Source organism: Rhincodon typus, chromosome 1 (assembly GCF_021869965.1).
Source record: "Rhincodon typus isolate 14 chromosome 1, sRhiTyp1.1, whole genome shotgun sequence".
In the NCBI taxonomy this organism is placed as follows: Eukaryota; Metazoa; Chordata; class Chondrichthyes; order Orectolobiformes; family Rhincodontidae; genus Rhincodon; species Rhincodon typus.
The window spans coordinates 6,264,873-6,283,846 of record NC_063332.1 but is presented as its reverse complement, the minus strand read 5'-3'; the positions used below and the strand labels follow the sequence as shown (position 1 = coordinate 6,283,846).

At 42.3% G+C, this 18,974-nt stretch overlaps 1 protein-coding gene across 1 annotated transcript in view; it reads right to left on the bottom strand.

Annotated features, from left to right (window-relative positions):
• The window catches only part of LOC109910569 (exocyst complex component 6B-like), a 141,305-nt gene extending 126,809 nt beyond the window's left edge, over nt 1–14,496 (bottom strand). Inside the window, exons 1-6 of the mRNA XM_048601076.1 lie at nt 14,476–14,496; nt 14,166–14,249; nt 13,938–13,984; nt 12,607–12,727; nt 11,723–11,794; nt 9,226–9,323 (exon numbers count right to left, since the gene is read on the bottom strand). Of these exons, the coding sequence (XP_048457033.1) occupies nt 9,226–9,323; nt 11,723–11,794; nt 12,607–12,727; nt 13,938–13,984; nt 14,166–14,249; nt 14,476–14,496 (443 nt within the window). The remainder of the gene's footprint in view (nt 1–9,225; nt 9,324–11,722; nt 11,795–12,606; nt 12,728–13,937; nt 13,985–14,165; nt 14,250–14,475) is intronic.
• Nucleotides 14,497–18,974: the final 4,478 nt, after the last annotated feature.

The following is an 18,974-nucleotide window of genomic DNA, read 5'->3' as shown; positions in this document are numbered from 1 at the left end:
CTATTGTATCTGAACTTGGTTGTTTACCAGGGGTGCAAATTCAATGCTGAGTTTGACCACCAGCGGAGGACTAATAATGGCTCTTGGGATCAGACAAACTACTATTTGACAAACATCATACTTGATTCAAGTATGTCTATGGATAGCTTCAGAAATGAGTTCCCTGATTGGGGATGTTAATCTAGTCCAATCAGTGAGCCCCGGCTGACAGATATAAACAGGAGTGTCAGAGGTACTGTTCACTCTGAGAGCTGGCTGTGAGGAAACTGGGTCAGTGTCAAGGATTTTCCACATGTAAATAAAGGGTGACCGCAATGGGATACCGGCCTCCATGGCGTCATTTCAGTGGCAATAAGAGAAAAGCTCACTCCTGAAGAAATTCACTCAGAACAGTCATCCTTGAGTTGGGGTAAGCATTTCTGGCATCATGCTGTTAATTGGGAAGCTTGACTCGCTTGATCCTGCCATTGAATACTGGATCCAGTTTGTGGAAAGAATGCATTATTGCTGCAGGGCAAATGACATTGGGGCAGATGAAAAGCAACAAGAAATTCTTCTGACACAGCTTGTGGAAATGCAGCTTTTTCGGTTATTAGGAGACTAATTTTCCTTGCAACACCAAATACTAAAACCTTTCAAGAATTGACGGATTTAGTTGAGGAATATTACAACCCCAAGCCGCCTCTAATTCTGAGACACTATCGGATTTACTCGGCAATTCGAGAATCAAAGGAGTCCGTTTCGGGATTTTTGACAAGGTTAAGACAACTGGCACAGCATGCAACTTTGGCTTAACCCTTAATGAGATGCTGAGACACCATTTGGTATGCAAGATTAATGATACAACAATGCAAAAGCGCCTACGAGCTGAAGCCCAACTATTCTGCAAACAAGCACTACAACTGGCCTTATCATTGGACTTGATGACAGGATGCCAGCCTCTATGGAATTATTTCAGTGGCCACTGACTTAACCTATCAAAACCTCTCTGTCAACTGCTTGTATCCCTCTAACAATTTGCCTTTCCATCTACTTTGGTGCCATCCGCAAATTTGGCTACAATGTGTTCACTTCCTTCCTTCAAGTCATTAATATACACTGTTAAACAGTTACGGTCCCAGCACTGATCCCTGTGGAAACCTGCTGATCACAGGTTGCTAACATGAAAGAGAGTCTCTTAGCGCCACTTCTGCTTTCCTTCCTTTTAAACAATTCTCTACCCATGCCAATATACTGCAGTGAATCCTTGGTATTGGTGGAATCAAAAATTGTGAATTCGCCTATCCGCACCAAAAAATAAATATGAACAAAAATCAACATCCATGGGCAAAAGTTCTGTAACCACAATTTTTACCCTATTTTTAAATGAGCTTGTGAATTTCACTGCTCACAATGATTCTCAGAAATGGAACCTTTGTAGATACAGAAGAATGACTACATCTCCAATACATTGGGATTTTATCTTATGATTTAATGTTTTGTGAGGTACCTTCTCGAACACCTTTTAGAATTCCAAAACAACGCATCTACGGTTTCCCCTCTATCCAGTCTCAATCAGACTTCCTCAAAAACACTAATAAATTAGTTCCCATGTATCAGCTGCCTTTGTCCTTCTAGATGGAAGTGGTTGTGGGTTTGGAAGTTGCTGTCTGAGGATCTTTGGTGAATTTCTGCGGTGCATCTTGTAGATAGTACACTGTTGCGACTCAGCATCGGTGATGGAGGGAGTGGATGCTTGTAGGTACAATGCCAATCAAGCGGGCTGCTTTGTCCTGGATGGTGTCAAGTTTTTTGTGTGTTGTTGGGGCTGCACTCATTCCACCAAGTGGGGAGTATTCCATCACACTCCTCATTTATGCCTTGTAGATGGTGGACAGGTTTTCAGGATTCAGGAAGGGAGTTACTCGTCACAGTATTCCTAGCTTCGGACCTGCTCCTGTAGCCACTGCATTTATGTGGTGAGTCCAGTTCAGTTTCTGATCAATGATAACTCCCAGGTTGTTGATAGTGGGGGAGTCAGTGATAAAACACCATTGAATATCAAGGGGCGGTCTCTTATTGGCATTTGTGTGGCACAAATGTTACTTGCCACTTCTCAGCGCAAGTCTGTCCAGATCTTGTTGCATTTGAACATTGACAGCTTCAGTGTCTGAGGAGTCACAAATGGTGCTGAACATTGAAGATTGCACAATGAACATCGCCACTTCAGATCTTATGATGGAGGGGAGGTAGAACATTGAACATAGAAGAGTACAGCACAGTACAGGCCCTTCGGCCCACAATGTTCTGCCGAACTTTTACCCTAATCCTAAGGTCTATCTAACCTCCACCCCGACCTTATACTATCATCCATATGCCTATCTAATAGCCGCTTAAATGCCCCTAATGAGGCTGACTCCACTACCCTCTCCGGCAATGCATTCCACACCCCTACCACTCTCTGTGTAAAGAACCTACCTCTGGCATCTCTCCTGTATCTACCTCCGCTCACTTTAAAACTATGCCCCCTCGTACTAGCTACCTCTACCCTAGGAAAAAGTCTCTGGCTGTCTACTCTATCTATACCTCTGATCATTTTGTACACCTCTATCAAGTCACCTTTCATCCTTCGTCGTTCTAAAGAGAAAAGAGCCCTAGCTCTCTCAACCTTTCCTCGTAAGACCTTCCCCCCATTCCAGGCAACATCCTGGAAATCGATGAGGATAGTGCAGTGGATGTTGTATACGTTGATTTTAGTAAGGCATTTAACAAGGTCCCACATGGCAGACTGGTCAAAAAAGTAAAACCCCATGAGATACAGGAAAATGTGTCAAATTGGATCCAAAATTGGCTTAATAACAGGTAACAAAGGGTAATGGTCAATAGCTTGCCTTGCGAATGGAAAGCTGTTTCAAGTGGTGTTCTGCAAAGCTCAGTGCTGGCATCCTGCTGTTCATTTCATATATTAACACTGGGTTTCTTCAAATTGTGGGAGAGTCTAGGGCCAGAGTGCATAATCTCAGAGTAAACAGTTACCCAGTTAGGACAGAGATGAGGAAAGTTCCTTCTGTCAGATGGTCGTGAATCTCATTGATGAAGCAACTGTAGATGATTGGGCCTATGACACTACCCCGAGGAACTCCTGCAGAGATGTCCTGGAGCTGAGATGACTGACCTCCAACAACCACAACCATCTTCCTATGTGTCAGGTATGACTGTAACCACTGGAGAATTTGCCCCCGACACCCATTGATTCCAGTTTTGCTACGGCTCTTTGATGCCACACTCGGTCAAAAGGAACCTTGATGTCAAGGGCTGTCACTCTCACCTCACCTCTGGAATTCAGCTCTTTTGTCCATGTTTGGTAATGAGGTCAGGAGCTGAGTGGCCCTGGCAGAACCCAAACTGGGCGTCACTGAGCAGGTTATTGCTGAGCAGGTGCTGCTTGATAGCAATGCTACTGACACCTTCCATCACTTTACTGAAGATTGAGAGGAGACTGATGGGGCGATAATTAGCTGGTTTGGATTTGTCCTGCTTGTTATGTGCAGGACATACTTGGTCAATTTTCCACATTGTCAGGTAAATGTCAGTGTTGTAATTATACTGGAACAGCTTGGCTAAGGGAGCGGCAAATTCTGGATCACAAGTCTTCAGTGCTATTGCCAGAATGTTGTCAGGGCCTCTAGACTTTGCAGTATCCACTGCCTCCAACCGTTTCTTGATATCACATGGAGTAAATTGAATTGGCTGAAGGCGAGTATCTGTGATGCTGGGGACCACTGGAGGAGGCTATGATGGATCATCCACTTGTTACTTCTGGCTGAAGATTGCTGCGAATGCTTCAGCCTTATTTTTGCACTGATTTGCTGGGCTCTTCCATCATTGAGGATGGAGATATTTGTGGAGCCTCCTCCTCCAGTGAGTTGTTTAATTGTCCACCACCATTCACGACTGGATGTGGCAGGGCTGCAGAGCTTAGATCTGATCCGTTGATTGTGGGATCACTTAGCTCTGTCTATCACTTGCTGCTTTCGCTATTTGGCGTGCAAGTAGTCCTGTTTGGTGGTTTTCTCAGGTTGACACGTGATCTTCAGGTATGCATGGTGCCGCTCCTGGCATGCCCTCTTGCACTCTCCATTGAACCAGGGTTGATCCCCTGGCTTGATGGTAATGATTGAGTGGGGGATCTGCCGGGCCATGAGGTTACAGATTGTGCTGGAGTACAGTTCTGCTGCTGTTGATGGCCCACAGTGCCTCATGGATGCCCAGTCTTGAGTTGCTAAATCTGTTGAAAGTCTATCCCATTTAGCACAGTGATAGTGCCACACAACATGATGCAGCTTATTCTCAATGTGACGGCAGGACTTCGTCTCCACAACAACTATGCACTGGTTGTTCTTCCCGATACTGTAATAAGTGGAGGCATCTGCAGCTGGCAGATTAGTAAGGATGAGGTCATGTACGTTTTTCCCTATTGTTGGTTCCCTCACCACCTGCCGCAGACCCAGTCTAGCAGCTATGTCCTTTAGGACCTGACCAGCTCGATCAACAGTATTGCTGCCGAGCCACTCTTGGTGGTGGACATTGAAATCCCCCACCCAGAGGACATTTTGTGCCCTTGCCATCCTCAGTGCTTCCTCCAAATGTTGTTCAACATGGAGGAGTACTGATTCATCAGCAGGAAGTTTCCTTGCCCGTGTTTAACCTGAAGCCATGAGACTTCATGGGGTCCGGAGTCAATGCTGAGGACTCCCAGTGCAACTCCCTCCTGACTGTATCCCACTGTGCCCCCACCTCTGCTGCGTCTGTCCTGCCGATGGGACAGGACATATCCAGAGATGGTGATGGTGGTGTTTGGGACATGGTCTGTAAGGAATGATTCCGTGAGCATGACTATGTCAGGCTATTGTTTAACTAGTCTGTCAAACAGTTCTCCCAGTTTTGGCACTAACCCCGAGATGTTAGTGAGGGGGACTTTGCAGGGTCGACAGGCTGTTTCTGCCGTTGTCTTTTCCAGTGCCTAGGTCGATGCCAAGTGATCTGTCCCGTTCCATTTCTTTGAGACTTTGTAGCGATTGGTACAACTGAATGGCTCGCTAGGCCATTTCAGACGGCAACCACAGTCAACCACATTGCTTGGAGGGGAACTTTCAGGTGCTGGTGTTCCCAGGTATCTGCTGCCCTTGTCCTTGTAGGTGCTGTCTAAGGAGCCTTGGAGAATTTCTGCAAGGCATCTTGCAGATGGTACACACTGCTGAAACTGATGAAGGGAATGAATGATTGTGGATATGGTGCAAGTCAAGCAGGCAGCTTTGTCCTGGATGGTGGTGAGAGTGTTGGAGCTGCACTCATTCAGACAAGTGGGAAGTATTCCATCACACTCCTGACAAGTGTCTTGTAGATGGTGAAACAAAAATAGAAATTGCAAGAAAACCTCAGCAGGTCTGGCAGCATCTGTGGAGAGAAATCAGAGTTAACGTTTCAGCTCGAGTGACCAGGGTTTTGAAGGAGGATTACTGGCACTGAGCTTTTCCAGCAATTTCTATTTTTGTTTCTGATTAACAGCAACTGTTGTTCTTTTGGTTATTATCTTGTCAGTAGTAGGTGGGTTTTGGGGAGTCAGGAGTTGAGTTACTTGCTGCAGTATTCCAAGCCTCTAATCTCCTCTTGCAGTCACACAGTATTTATATAGCAAAGCATGTTCACATTTTGGTCAACAGTAACTCCTCGAATGAATCCCAGGGTTCAGTAATGGTAATACCATTGAATGTCAGGGTGCGATGATTAGATTCTCTCTTACAGGTGGTGGTCATTGCCTGGCATTTGTATGGTGCAATATTGTCCATTGCTTGATGCTTTTGGGCATGGACTGCTTCAGTATCTGAAGAGTTGTGAATGGTGCTGAATGTTATGCAGTCATCAGCAATATTCCTCACTTCTAACCTTATTGACGAAACAACTTTCAGATATTCGGGCCTCGGACACCACCCTATTGCAGTTACATGCTAGGGCTGAGATGGCTTTCTTTCACAACCAGCACCATAAAATCATAAGACACAGGGGCATAAGTTGGACATTCAGCATATTGAGGCTGCTCCACCATTCAATGAGATCATGGCTGACCTAATAATCCACTTTCCTGCCTTTCTCCCATTATACCTTAATTATTAAAAATCTGACTACCTCAGCCTTGACCTAACAACCCAGCCAACAACCCAGCCTTGAGAGCCTTCCGTGGTAAAAAAATTTCTACAGCATTCACTACCTTCCGAGAGAAAAAAGTTGTCCTTAAATGTGTGACCCCTTATTCTGAGATTACGCCTGTTGTATCTACACTGTCCCAGAAACTGTAACAACCTTTCTGCAACTATCCTGTCAGGCTCAGTAAGAATCTTGTATATTTCAATAAGGTTACCTCTCATTCTTTTAAATTCAAATGAGTACTGATCCAACTTATTCAACCTCTCCTTATGTGATAGTCCCTCCATACCTGGTATCTATCTAATGAACTTTCTCTGGACTGCCTCCAATGCCAGAATATTTTCCCTTAGAAAAGGGGCCCAAAACTATTCACAGTATTCCAGCAGTGGTCTGACTAGTGTCTTGTATAGTTTTAGCAAAACCCTTCTTACTTTTATACTCCATATCCTCTGAAACAAAGGCGAAAATTCAATTTGTTTTCCCTATTATCTGCTGATGCTAGTTTTGTGTGATTCATGCACAAGGACTCCCAAATCTGCAGTCTTTCTTCATTTAAATAATATTCAACTGCTTTACTCTTCCTGCCAAAGTGCACCATCTTCCTTCATGTTAGATATGACTCCAATCATTAGAGAATTAATCCCCAATACAGTAGTTCAATTCTACTAGGGCTTTTCGATGCAACACTCAGCCTTTTGCTGCCTTGATGTCAAGAGCAGCCACTCTAACTTATCGCTGGAATTCAGCTCTTTTGTCCATGTTTCAATCAAGGTCTTGATGAGATCTGAAGCCAAGGTGCCACAGAGGAACCAGAAATGAACACTGATTCGCAGGTTATTAATGTATACGTGCCACTTTATAGTACTGTCGATGACACTCTCCATTATTTTGCTGAAGATTGAGAGTTGACTGGTATGTCATTCATGAGCCGAGTTTGGTTGTCCTGGGGACAGGATATATTTGGGCAGTTATCCACATTGCAGGGTAGATATCAGTGTTGTAGCTGTACATGAATGAATCTGACTAAGGATTCGTCCAGTTCTGGAGCACAAATTTTCAGTGCTATAGCTGGGTTGTCAGGGCCCATAATCTTTGCAGTATCCAGTGCCTTCAGCTGTTTCTGCATATCACTTGGAGTGAATCAAATTGTCTGAAATTGATATCTAACATGGTAGGGCCCTTAGTAAGCACCATGATGGAGAATTCATTTAGCACTTCTAGCCAAAGATGTTTGTAAATTCTTCAGCCTTGAACCTTGTACTGATGTGTTAGGTTCCCTATACCTTGAAGAATGTGATATTTGTGAAACCCCCTCTGCTGATTAATTGTTTGACTGTTCACCATTCAGAACTGGGTGTGTCAAGACTGCAGAGCTTTGATCTCTTCTGTCAGGAGTGGGATCACTTAGGTCTGTGTACAACTTGCTGCTTCCGCACAATTACAAATAACTTCTTCCTTAAAAAAATGGAGTGAATCAGCTTGAAGCAGCCAAGCGTATTACTAAAGAGGGCCTGAGTTAATGAGTTGCTTTCAGAGTGAAGTTAACATATCCTTTCTTCAATATGACCCATGGCCTGAGTGATGCAAAGTTGCTTCGAGTTGCTTTACAGGCTTAAGAACAGCCTCTCTTGGGTCACGCAAGAATGCTCTAAAAGCTTTACTGATTTTATGGGTTGTTCAGCATAAATCGAGCAGCTTAAGTGCAGCAATGGCAAAAATTCCAAGTATTTGGAGTTCAGTCCTCACAATGTCGTTTTGTGGAATCCACATCGCATGGACAAAATTCCCTTTTAGGCATATGCATGACGTAGAACCTGAAGTATTCTGACCCTGGGAAATCTGGTTAATAGTCACTTACACTTCATCAGTAAAAGGATGTAACAGTGTTTCTGGTTACCCAGATTTCCTCCCAGTTCAGTTACTTAGTGAGTGACAGAAATTGTAGCATAGTTAAACCAATAGTTTTCTGAACATCCAGAATTTTCTCTATCAGCCCCCTATTAAATTTCAGTGCTGTCCGTCTCTATTGAACTCTGATTTTCAGTGTACTGGAACTAAATCGGAATTATTTATCTTCTCTCACTTGAGCTGTTAAGAGAACTGAGCCATTCTGACAAACCATAACAGCTTTGTTTTTCTTTAATCAGTGTTCCCTGTCTTCTCTTCAGATCCCTCAACATGCAACAACTTATCTCTTAGCACCTCAACTGTATGAACAGCTTTCCCTGTTTTCACACATCCACTGAAGACCTGTTGAGTCTGAATTTGCTTCTAGAAACTTTGTCTTAATGCTATTATCTGTTTTCATGTTCTGGACTCTGAAGACCCCTCTGCACTCAAATCCCATCAAATATTCACAGGCAGGTAAAGCACGGGGTTAAATACAGACAAAACTCCCTCTGCACTGTCCTATCAAAATCTCCCAGCGCAGGTACAGCACAGGGTTAGTATCAAAGCTAAGCTCCCTCTGCACTGTCATATTAAACATTTCCAAGTCAGGAATGGCATCAGTTTGAAGCATATAAATGCTTCTACACTGTGCCACCAAACACTCCCAATACAGGCAAAGCACCAGATAAGTTCAGAATTAAGCTCTCTTTACACTCTTTATATCAAACAATCTCAATTCATGTCACATTCAGGATGAATCTTACCTACCTCTTTAACCTACCTTAACCACAACCTGAGAAAAGCACCCTCTATTGGTTCAGAGTGACATTTTCTTTATTTGTGACAAGATTGTTGTGTCTCAATCAAATTACTAACCTGCGCTGAATTTTGGCCAGTTGTATAAACTATGAACTTTGAATCAAAGACAACTGGAATGAAACTTCCTGACACATCAAACAATGGCTCCTTCCAGGAAGCTCCTTCTCAAGGGCAATCAAGTGTGGGCACAAAATACAGTCCTAGCCAGAGTCATTTATCCCATGAATGAATACAAGCAAATAGTTGAGAAATTGGACTGAAATTATGCTGAAGTCATAAAAGTACAAACCAGTGATTTTTTTCTTAAACACACAGAAAAATATTCCTTCTCACCTGAAGACCCCCGACCACTTCTTGAGCAGAATTTCACTGTACTGATCTCTGATTTCGAGTAGCATGTCGAAATACTGATTTACTGGAAATCCATAACCCTGTAAAAGTAATGCAAGTGCTTCAAACAGCAGCACTCTGTATAGCAAAGAGCCAGGGTAAACAGGTTTTAAAATCCTTCACTGGGCTGAATAATTACTCAGGCTTGAGGCTGAGCACACGTTAGCATAGGTTTTGGCAGACCATCCCTGAGCAAACAGGAAGTGTCCCACTGACTGCACATCCATGCATCTTTCGTCCAGTGAGGTGCTCAGGTTAACAGGATATAAAATAAAGAAATGCAGATAATGTCTTCATGATTGAAGAAACAATCAATTCACTGGTACTGGCAACATCTTAAACATTAACTTGCCAATCTATGGAAAAAGGCTCATTGATAGAAAGTACTCCCAGCTCTAAGTCAGAAAACTTCTTTACTGTAACCCGTTCTTTCTAGTACTATAGTTGGTGTCCACTGAACTTTCCTCCTTAGACCATCCGAGATCATCCAACCCAATCTTCCTTCTCCCAAGTTCACCAAGGGTCATTGTACCACTATATTATTTCCATCATCCACTTTCTCCGCTGTGTGTGTTTGCACCCTGAGCAGGAGCAGGAAAACTGGGGAGCAGCAGTCCCTCAAAATCAAAATACACTATGAAGTTTTGGGAAGGTATGATGAATCAAGATTTGTGCGATTTTAAGTGGAAATTTGCAACACATTGCTTCATTAGGTTAATACCTCAACTGATACAAAAATGAGCAATTAAATCTTAACATGTTTTATCCTAAGTAGACTAAGTGCACCAAATAAATGAGTTACATTCTGTTTAGTTACATAGGTTCTGCAGTTTATAGTGACGTGTTGAGATTGCATTCTTCTGTACTATCTGGTTTTCTGTAAACAGCAAGGAACAGTAATCATGTACAATGTCTGCATCCAGTTTTTCAAAGGGAACCAAAAAGCGGGGATTGTTGGACTTGTTAGGAGGAATTCAGTCAAATGGTTCAATACTCTACGCAGTTTAGAAGAACGAGTGGCGATCTCGCTTAAATATCTACAGGTTTTACAGGGTTTCACAGGGTTGATGCTGAGAGGCTGTTTCTCCCTGCTGGAGAATCAGGACAGTCACAATCTCAGGATTAATGATCTGACTCCTTATGGCAGAAATCAGGATACATTTCTTGACTCATTGGGTAGTTTCACTGTAAATATTCAGCAAATATACAATAACTCCTCGCTTAATATTCTAGTTGCACTCTTTATAAATGTAATTCAACTTTGAAAGGAAGCGCTTTAAGCAAATCAGATTTACCCATAAGAGTTAATAAGTAAACTGGAGTTAGCTTCCCCAACAGGTCTCTTCTTGGTCTCCAGCTCATCTCGCCCTGGTCTTCTAACTGAACGTTTTGGGCATTTAGAGCAAACTGGTGAGAGGGGTAAAAGTAGATCAGGAGCAGGGGCAACAAGCTGGGAAGAAGCAGGTCAGGAATGATACGAAAGCAGGTCTGGCTCTTTGATCTGGTCATCCAAGGGGTTCGAAGTATCATAAGAATAAAAAATGGTTAGCACTTTTACCTCACAGCACCAGGAATCTGGGTTCAATTCCAGCCTTGGGTGACTGCCTGTGGGGAGTTTGAACATTATCGCTGTGTCTACGTGGGTTTCTGCCAGGTTCTCTGGTTTCCTCCCACAGTCCAAAAATGAGCAGGTTAGGTGGATTAGCACGGGAGGTTATGGGGATAGAGCGGGGGAGCTGGATCTGGGTGAGATGCTCTTCGGAAGGTCAAAGCAGATACTTTTATGCACTGTAGGAATTCTATATCTCAAAGGGATATATCTTCACTATTACATGGTGACATCCTAACAATTAATAACTTTGAAGAGAGCAATGTTAAGCGAGTTATTGCTGTATTCAAGAATAACATCAATAAACCTTTGGACAATACTAAAATCAGGGTATTTGGGGATAGATTGCCTATGTGAAAGTGAAGTAGAAGATCAACTAATAAACTTATTAAATGTCACAATAGGCTCAAGGGGCTGTATGGCCTACTGCTCTCCTATTTCTTATGTCTTTACCAAGAAAGAATAAGGTCATTTTCATGAAGTGTTGATTAAATTCCCTTGTGGAATGTATTGATATATCTGCTACTGAACTTGGAGGGAGTGTGCTGGTGTCTTCAGTGGTCAGGAGTAATATTCTGGAGCTTTAAGTGAGTGAACAAACCCCAGGATAAGGCACAGCATGCAAGTACGGTGGAAGAAGATTGAATTTTAGAATTGGAGCACATGTGGCTGAAAAAATATATGAGGCATGGAATGATATTGCTTTCTGAAGTGCATGTTCTATTTTCATTTTCGACCCATATGTTCTTACATATGCACTCAAGCTTCTTATCTACTAATCATTAGCTTACATACAAAACTGTTTCAAATTCCAACTGTGGAAATGTTTACCTGGAGAGTGTCCGCAAAGAGTACTAGAAGGTTCTTCAAATCCAAGACCAAGTTTGGGTCAGAGCAATATGACTGAATGTGAGGAAGGAAAAAAAGAGATATTTGTAGCCAGACAACTTCAAAATGCTATACAACATATCTGACTTCGTGAGTCACTTGTTATTATTTCACTCTTTCATCTGAAAGATGGTACCTCTACCAGCTCTTTTGTCCTACTGAACTAGAAGTGTCAGGCTAGAAATGACGGAGGTTATTAATTAGGAGTAGTAGGACTGTGATACTACTTGGCTATATATTGTATCATAGACAATTACAATTAACACTGAATAGATAGTGCTTTTAAGGTGATCACAATGGTGCGATGGATCTAATGGCCTCCTTCTGTGCTGTACAAAGTGACAGCAGAAAGTGACCTGAAACAAACAAGATATATTTTGCTCTCTGAATCTGTATCAACTTCTGAATAACAGCTTTCACATGTCAAAAGGACTTAAGGCACTTTGCAGCAGGACTAGGAAAGGACTGAGAAGTTGAGATTCAGCCAAAGAAGCAGATTGAGAGGACTTTTGAAGTTGGGGAGATTGGTAGCAAGTTGGAGTTACCAAAGATGTGGGAAAATGGGGTATTATTCAATTTCACAAATTTAATAAGTGGAACAGAGCAGAAGCAAAATTATTTTTAAACAAATTAAAATCAGCAACGAACTATATCTTGCAATTTCAGCAATGCTTTGAAAGTGGTGATGGGGAGGAACTGAAGGAGACTGTGTGTGTGTGTGTGTGTGTGTGTGTGTGTGTGTGTGTGTGTGTGTGTGTGTGTGTGTGTGTGTGTGTGGGGGGGGGCAGTGGTGGGGGTGGTGCAGCAGATTTCACAATGTCACTTACTGAATGAGTCCTGAGCGCTGACATGGTTTTGGACACTGCCAGCTCCCACAGTTGATCAATGTACACTCTGTTCACCAGACCCTGGGTGGTGTGCAATATGTGGTCTTCAACTACAAAAAACCTGAAGGCAGAATTGGAACAAGTCAGAATCGGTCACAATATCAGTGAATAAAACACACGCATCCATGGGAAAAGCAAGCCTTGACTGTAAAGATATCGCAGTTATACTTTACTCTGGATCTGTTGCAGTGTTAAGTCTTGCAATATTGTCTAAAAATCGTCATTCCTGGCTTGTCTTTCATTCATTCACATTTACCTGAAGTGACAGCTGTTCAAGATCAGGAGCACAACTGTTTATCTGGTTTTGCCTGAATTAAATTTTACACTTGCACTCAGGAGAGCAGAGAACTATCAATTCTTGGGGAGGGGAGAGAAGGGGGAAAGGTGGGAGAGGAAAGAGGCAGAGAAGGGAAAGAAAGAGGGTGAAGGAGAGGGGATCAGCAGAAAAGAGACAGCAGGGAGGGTAAAAGAGGTGGAAGAGTGGGGAAAAGGAAGTGAAAGAGAAGGTGAAACAGGAGAGAAGGAGATAAAAGGGGAGAGGAGGAGGATGAAAAGGGAGAGGAGATTGAAATGAGAGAGAAGGAAATAAGAGGGTTTGGGGAGAGATGGAAAGAGGAGAGGAAAGAGGAGATAATAAGCAGGAATAGGAAAAGGAGGAAGGAAGAAAGGAAAATGAGGAGGGGAAATGAAGAGAAGGGAGAAAAAGAAGAGGGGCAGAAGAAAAGAACACCTTCTTGGCCAATATTTCCACTGAAATTTGTTTATTAGCAGGCCTCATTAGGTAGCTTCTTCGAACAGTATTCTAACAATGTTCTACCAATTTAGATACACTGCACTACCAACATTCCACCTAAAAGCCAGAATTGAGACCAAGACATGGTCTGAATGACTCAAGTACACACTGTTAACCAGCAGAATTATAGGTGAGCCCTGTAGTGAGAAATCTCCAGCTTAAAGCACCCTGTTCATAACTGAGAGACTTGTAAACAGAGATATGAAGGGAGTGGGCAAGTGAGGCAGAGGGAAGGGGGGAGTGGAAAGTGACCAAGATATGGGGTGGGAACATGAACATGAGGGTGAGAATAGAAAACAGAAATAGTGAAAGACAAAGAAGAAAACTAGACAAAATGGAGGAGGCACAAGGGAAAAAACCCATGTTTGGAGAAGGGTACCAAAACCCGTATCCTGAAAATAAGCCCAGCAGAATCCCTCCACTAACAAAAACATGGCACCAGTAGAACTTTTCCTTTGCATGAAAAACATACACTCACCCTACAATTTGATTAAAATACCTCCTGTAGCCGTCTAACGTTTCATGCTGCAACAAGACAAGCATTTTGAGTTAGGACAATAAAGGACTGCAAAAATAAAGCATTTTTGAAAAAAGGGTCATACACTGGCATGCTCAGTAATTCAGGGCAAAAACAAAAAGGAATACTGTTTCATCAAGGTTAAAATGCTCTTTGGTTAATGGAAATGAAAGGGGAGATTATTCCTACCATGTTGGAAGGAGGCTGCAGGACTAAGCGGGCCTGTTTCTTTCTTTGTTTCCTGTAGTAGTTCTCAAATGTATCTTGGGCACCCTGGAGAAATGAAAAAGAAGAAAAGGGGATGTGTGTTGAAGTCGGGAGCGCGTGAACACATTTTTAAGGACTGACAAAAGCAGATTTGTTGTTGAAAGCCAGACACCTTTAACCAAGGCTCCTGCCTACACAATGGGCTTTCCCTTTTAGACAGGAGTGCCCCAAAACCTCCTTCTACTTGGCCACTGTATCCCAATTGCACTCATTATCTGAAGCACCCAATTACCTGACCTCGGTGAATGGACATTTCCGCTCATTAAACTCTGCCTTTGTGATTTATCAAAAAAGCTAAAAGCGAAATTCTCAGCATTGGGGTAAATTATAGAATCATACAGCACAGAATGAGGCCATTCAGTCCACAAGGCATGTGCTGGTTCTATGAATCAGCAAGCCAATTAATTCTTCTACTCTTCAGCCCACAGCCTTGCCAATGTGTAGCCTTCAATTATTAATGCAACACGTTTTTTTGAAAGTTACTGCTGAACCTGATTCAATCTGTCTTCCAGAATATAAGAAACTTACTGAAGGGAGAAGCTTCTCTCCATCTTTACGTGGCTTACTGCTTAAGAATGACAGATAAAAAGCGACAGCACTAAGAAGACTGATGAAAATAATTCAAGGTATCAGCAATTTTTGCTGCAGAAAGGTCAAAGAAATTGCCCTTGGCAATAGGGGAGATTCTGAGGGGACTTAAGCTAAGTTTTCAATGTTAGGAAGGGAATTGGAAAAAAGCAACTGCAGGAAATATTCAGAATTACAGATAAAACAAATACAAAGTTAGGTAAGGGATGAGAGGGAAAGGCAGGCGCAAGACTGCTAACTAAAAAAGAATGAAATTGCGATTAAGAGGAGAAACCATAATTCAATATAAATGCATTCAAGAGGGAATTACATAGAAGGAGTTGAGGGATGATGCATGATGTATAACAATTGTAAGTGAAGGCAGATTTTGTGGGGTTAATCGATCATTAGACGATAGGTGTCTGGCCAAATGGTCTCTTCTTGTTCCTAAAACCTCTCATTCTAATGAACAGCGAATACAGTAGCATTGATTTCAGTAGCAATACCAGCGACGCCATTCTGTGCCTTTAAAACACTCAACTCCACAAAACAGGGTGCTATTTTCACAAGCAGATTTCCTGTTTCCATTCACTGCAAATGAACAAACTATAACCGGTTTTTTAAAAAAACACACAGAACAAAAGAGGTTTTAAAGTCTAAATGACTCTGGACTGTGGCTGATTTTAATGAGAGGACCTTTCTCTTCCTTACCACCAGCCCCCACACCACCCCCCGCCGACCCTGTACAAAACAACTATTTACAATTATTGTTTCTGTTTAAAGTTTTAAATCACAGTAACCTTAAGTGGCTCAATAATCCCCTGATGTTTTAGGGATGGAGTGCATATTCTTTGCATAATTGGGGCAGCGTCCTTGCATTGTTGCTTGTATTAGGATCTCTCTGGGGGTTAGGGGGAGCAGGGGGTTTATGTGGTGAGGGTAGAGCATTTGCTCAGCTGCATAAATGGTATTTGTGATGAGAGAAAACAGTGTCTCCAACAGCCGGGAAATAGATGTTTTCTGTGGTCCCGGCTCCAACCACTTAATGATAACTTGAATTTAGATAGCACCTATAATTCAGTAAAATCTTTCAAAGCGATTCACAGGTGTGTTAAAATTTGACACAGAGCCACATAAGGAAGTATTAGGATAGATGACCAAAAGCATTTTGAAGCAGGAAAGAAGAACAGAAACAAATGGCAATTCCAGAGATTAGAGCATACGCAGCTGAGGGAATGGCACTAATGGTGGAGTGATTACAATAGGGCAAAAGGCCACAATAGGAGAACCACAAAGATCTTGGAGGGTATGAGACCTGGAGAAGGTTACAGAAATGAGGAAAATCATTTCAATCATTTGCGGAGATACAGCGGTGGTGCAGATGAAAGGATGACAGTCACAGAATCTTAAAGCACAAAGGAGATGACCCATCCCCCATCATACCCGTGAAAGTCCTTTGAAAGAACAATGCAATTAATCTAAACTGTCAATCTTTCCCAATGTCAAAAAAATTTATCCTTTTCAAGTTTCTATCCAATTCTATGAAAATGTCGATTTAATCAATTTCTATCATCCTTTTGGGTTCCACCCTTTCTCATTCTTCGTTGTATAAATTTGGTTCTAATTTAAAACTTTCTAATTTCTATTGTCATAGTTTTGGGCAATTAATATTGATACCTCTGATTATTGACCAATGGAAACAAGTTTTGCCTTATTTACTTCAACTTCAAAACCACTCACTGCAATCCCTTCTGAGTTTTCACAGCTCTAAGGAGAGTAAACTCTGATTTCTCCCGTTTCTCTACAAATAGACAATGTGTTAAAATTAAAAAAAACTTAAATATAAGATTCAGGGAAAGAGATCTTTAGAAGCTCAAAGAGAGATTTCCTTTTCCACACCCCTTATCATTCCTATCCTGAGGGTGGGTTAACAACAACTTTGCAAGTAGCTTTACCCAAGCAACCAACTTTCATTTGTGCACCCGCACAGCCCATGTCAATCCCTTTTCAATGTAACTATCTTTTAGTTTATCTTTCAGCTTCTTACAATTCTGCACTCTGAATTTAAGACCCACTTCAAGGCTTGAACATTGAACTAGCCGAGCATTCTATTCCAGTATTTGGAAGTGCCTCATTATTTAAATAGCCTGTCTTTAAAATGAGATGTTAAACTGAGACATCATCTGCTTGCTCTGATGTTCAAGGATTTCACAGCACCATTCGATGCAGGACGGTGCATTCTGTCCATGAAGAGTTTTGAGAAACCGCACATGCTACACAAATTCTAGATGTTTTTTCCATAAGGATTTGCACTGAGTTTCTGGAAACATCAGTCTTCAAGAAAAGTGAACAACTTCTCACATGAAGTTACATAAGGCATAACCTTTGAAGATTCAAAAGGAAATTAAAATAGGGCATGTTTTTTAAGACAAAATATGTTTTACGACATCTAATAAATGCTGTTTAACAGATACATGAAGTTCAGAGTCTTTTCAATGACCGTTTCCCCAATCACTGCTTTCATGGAGATTTTGTGCAAAATATGAAGGAAACTCGACTACATTTCTCCTGCCAAGGTGTTCACAAGTATTCCAACAAAATTACGGTACACACCTTGAATAATTTTACTGGAAACTTATCTTCAAAAATTCTATCGCATGTTCAGCACAATAAATCCCTTCATTCGTCACAGTAGTGTGGGTGGGTTTTCAGATTACTTGGTATAACTGTGAACAAAAAAAACCACGCAACACCAAGAAGTGAAACAGGAGAGAAAGCAAGGTAAAACAGGAAAAAGATCAATTATACTAGGCACTGGCTAATGAGGAAGTAGTGAGAATACAACAATGTTGAGGTGCTGAGAAGGAATGGTTTAGGCTTGAGAGATCACAGATTTGCTATAGTGCAGGAAGAGGCTTTCTGGATAAGAGATAACAAGGTGCAGAGCTGGATGAACACAGCAGGCCAAGCAGCATCACAGGAGCAGGAAGGCTGACGTTTCAGGCCTAGACCCTTCTTCAGAAATGGGGGAGGGGAAGGGGGTTCTGAAATAAATAGGGAGAGAGGGGGAGGCAGATAGAAGATGGATAGAGGAGAAGATAGGCGGAGAGGAAACAGACAGGTCAAAGAGGCACAGAACATAGAACATTACAGCGCAGTACAGGCCCTTCAGCTCTCGATGTTGCGCCGACCTGTGAAACCAATCTGAAGCCCATCTAACCTAAACTATTCCATTATCATCCATATGTTTATCCAATGACCATTTAAATGCCCTTAAAGTCGGTGAGTCTACTATTTTTGCAGGCAGGGCATTCCACGCCCTTACTACTCTCTGAGTAAAGAACCTACCTCTGACATCTGTCCTATATCTATCACCCCTCAATTTAAAGCTATGTCCCCTCGTGCTAGCCATCACCATCCGAGGAAAAAGGCTCCCACTGTCCACCCTATCTAATCTTCTGATCATCTTGTATGTCTCTATTAAGTCACCTCTTAACCTTCTTCTCTCTAACGAAAACAGCCTCAAGACCCTCAGCCTTTCCTCATAAGACCTTCCCTCCATACCAGGCAACATCCTGGTAAATCTCCTTTGCACCCTTTCCAATGCTTCCACATCCTTCCTATAATGCGGTGACCGGAACTGTACGCAATACTCCAAGTGCGGCCGCACCAGAGTTTTGTACAGCTGCAACATGACCTCATGGCTCCGAAACTCAATCCCTCTACCAATAAAACCTAACACACTGTACGCCTTCTTAACAACGCTATCAACTTGGGTGGCAACTTTCAGTGATCGATGCACATGGACACCGAGATCTCTCTGCTCATCCACACTACCAAGAATCTTACCATTAGCCCAGTACTCTGTATTCCTGTTACTCCTTCCAAAGTGAATCACCTCACACTTTTCTGCATTAAACTCCATTTGCCACCTCTCAGCCCAGCTCTGCAGCTTATCTATGTCCCTCTGTAACCTGCAACATCCTTCCGCACTATCCACAACTCCACCGACTTTGGTGTCATCCGCAAATTTACTAATCCATCCTTCTACGCCCTCATCCAGGTCATTTATAAAAATGACAAACAGCAGTGGCCCCAAAACAGATCCTTGAGGTACACCACTAGTAACTGAACTCCAGGATGAACATTTCCCATCAACCACCA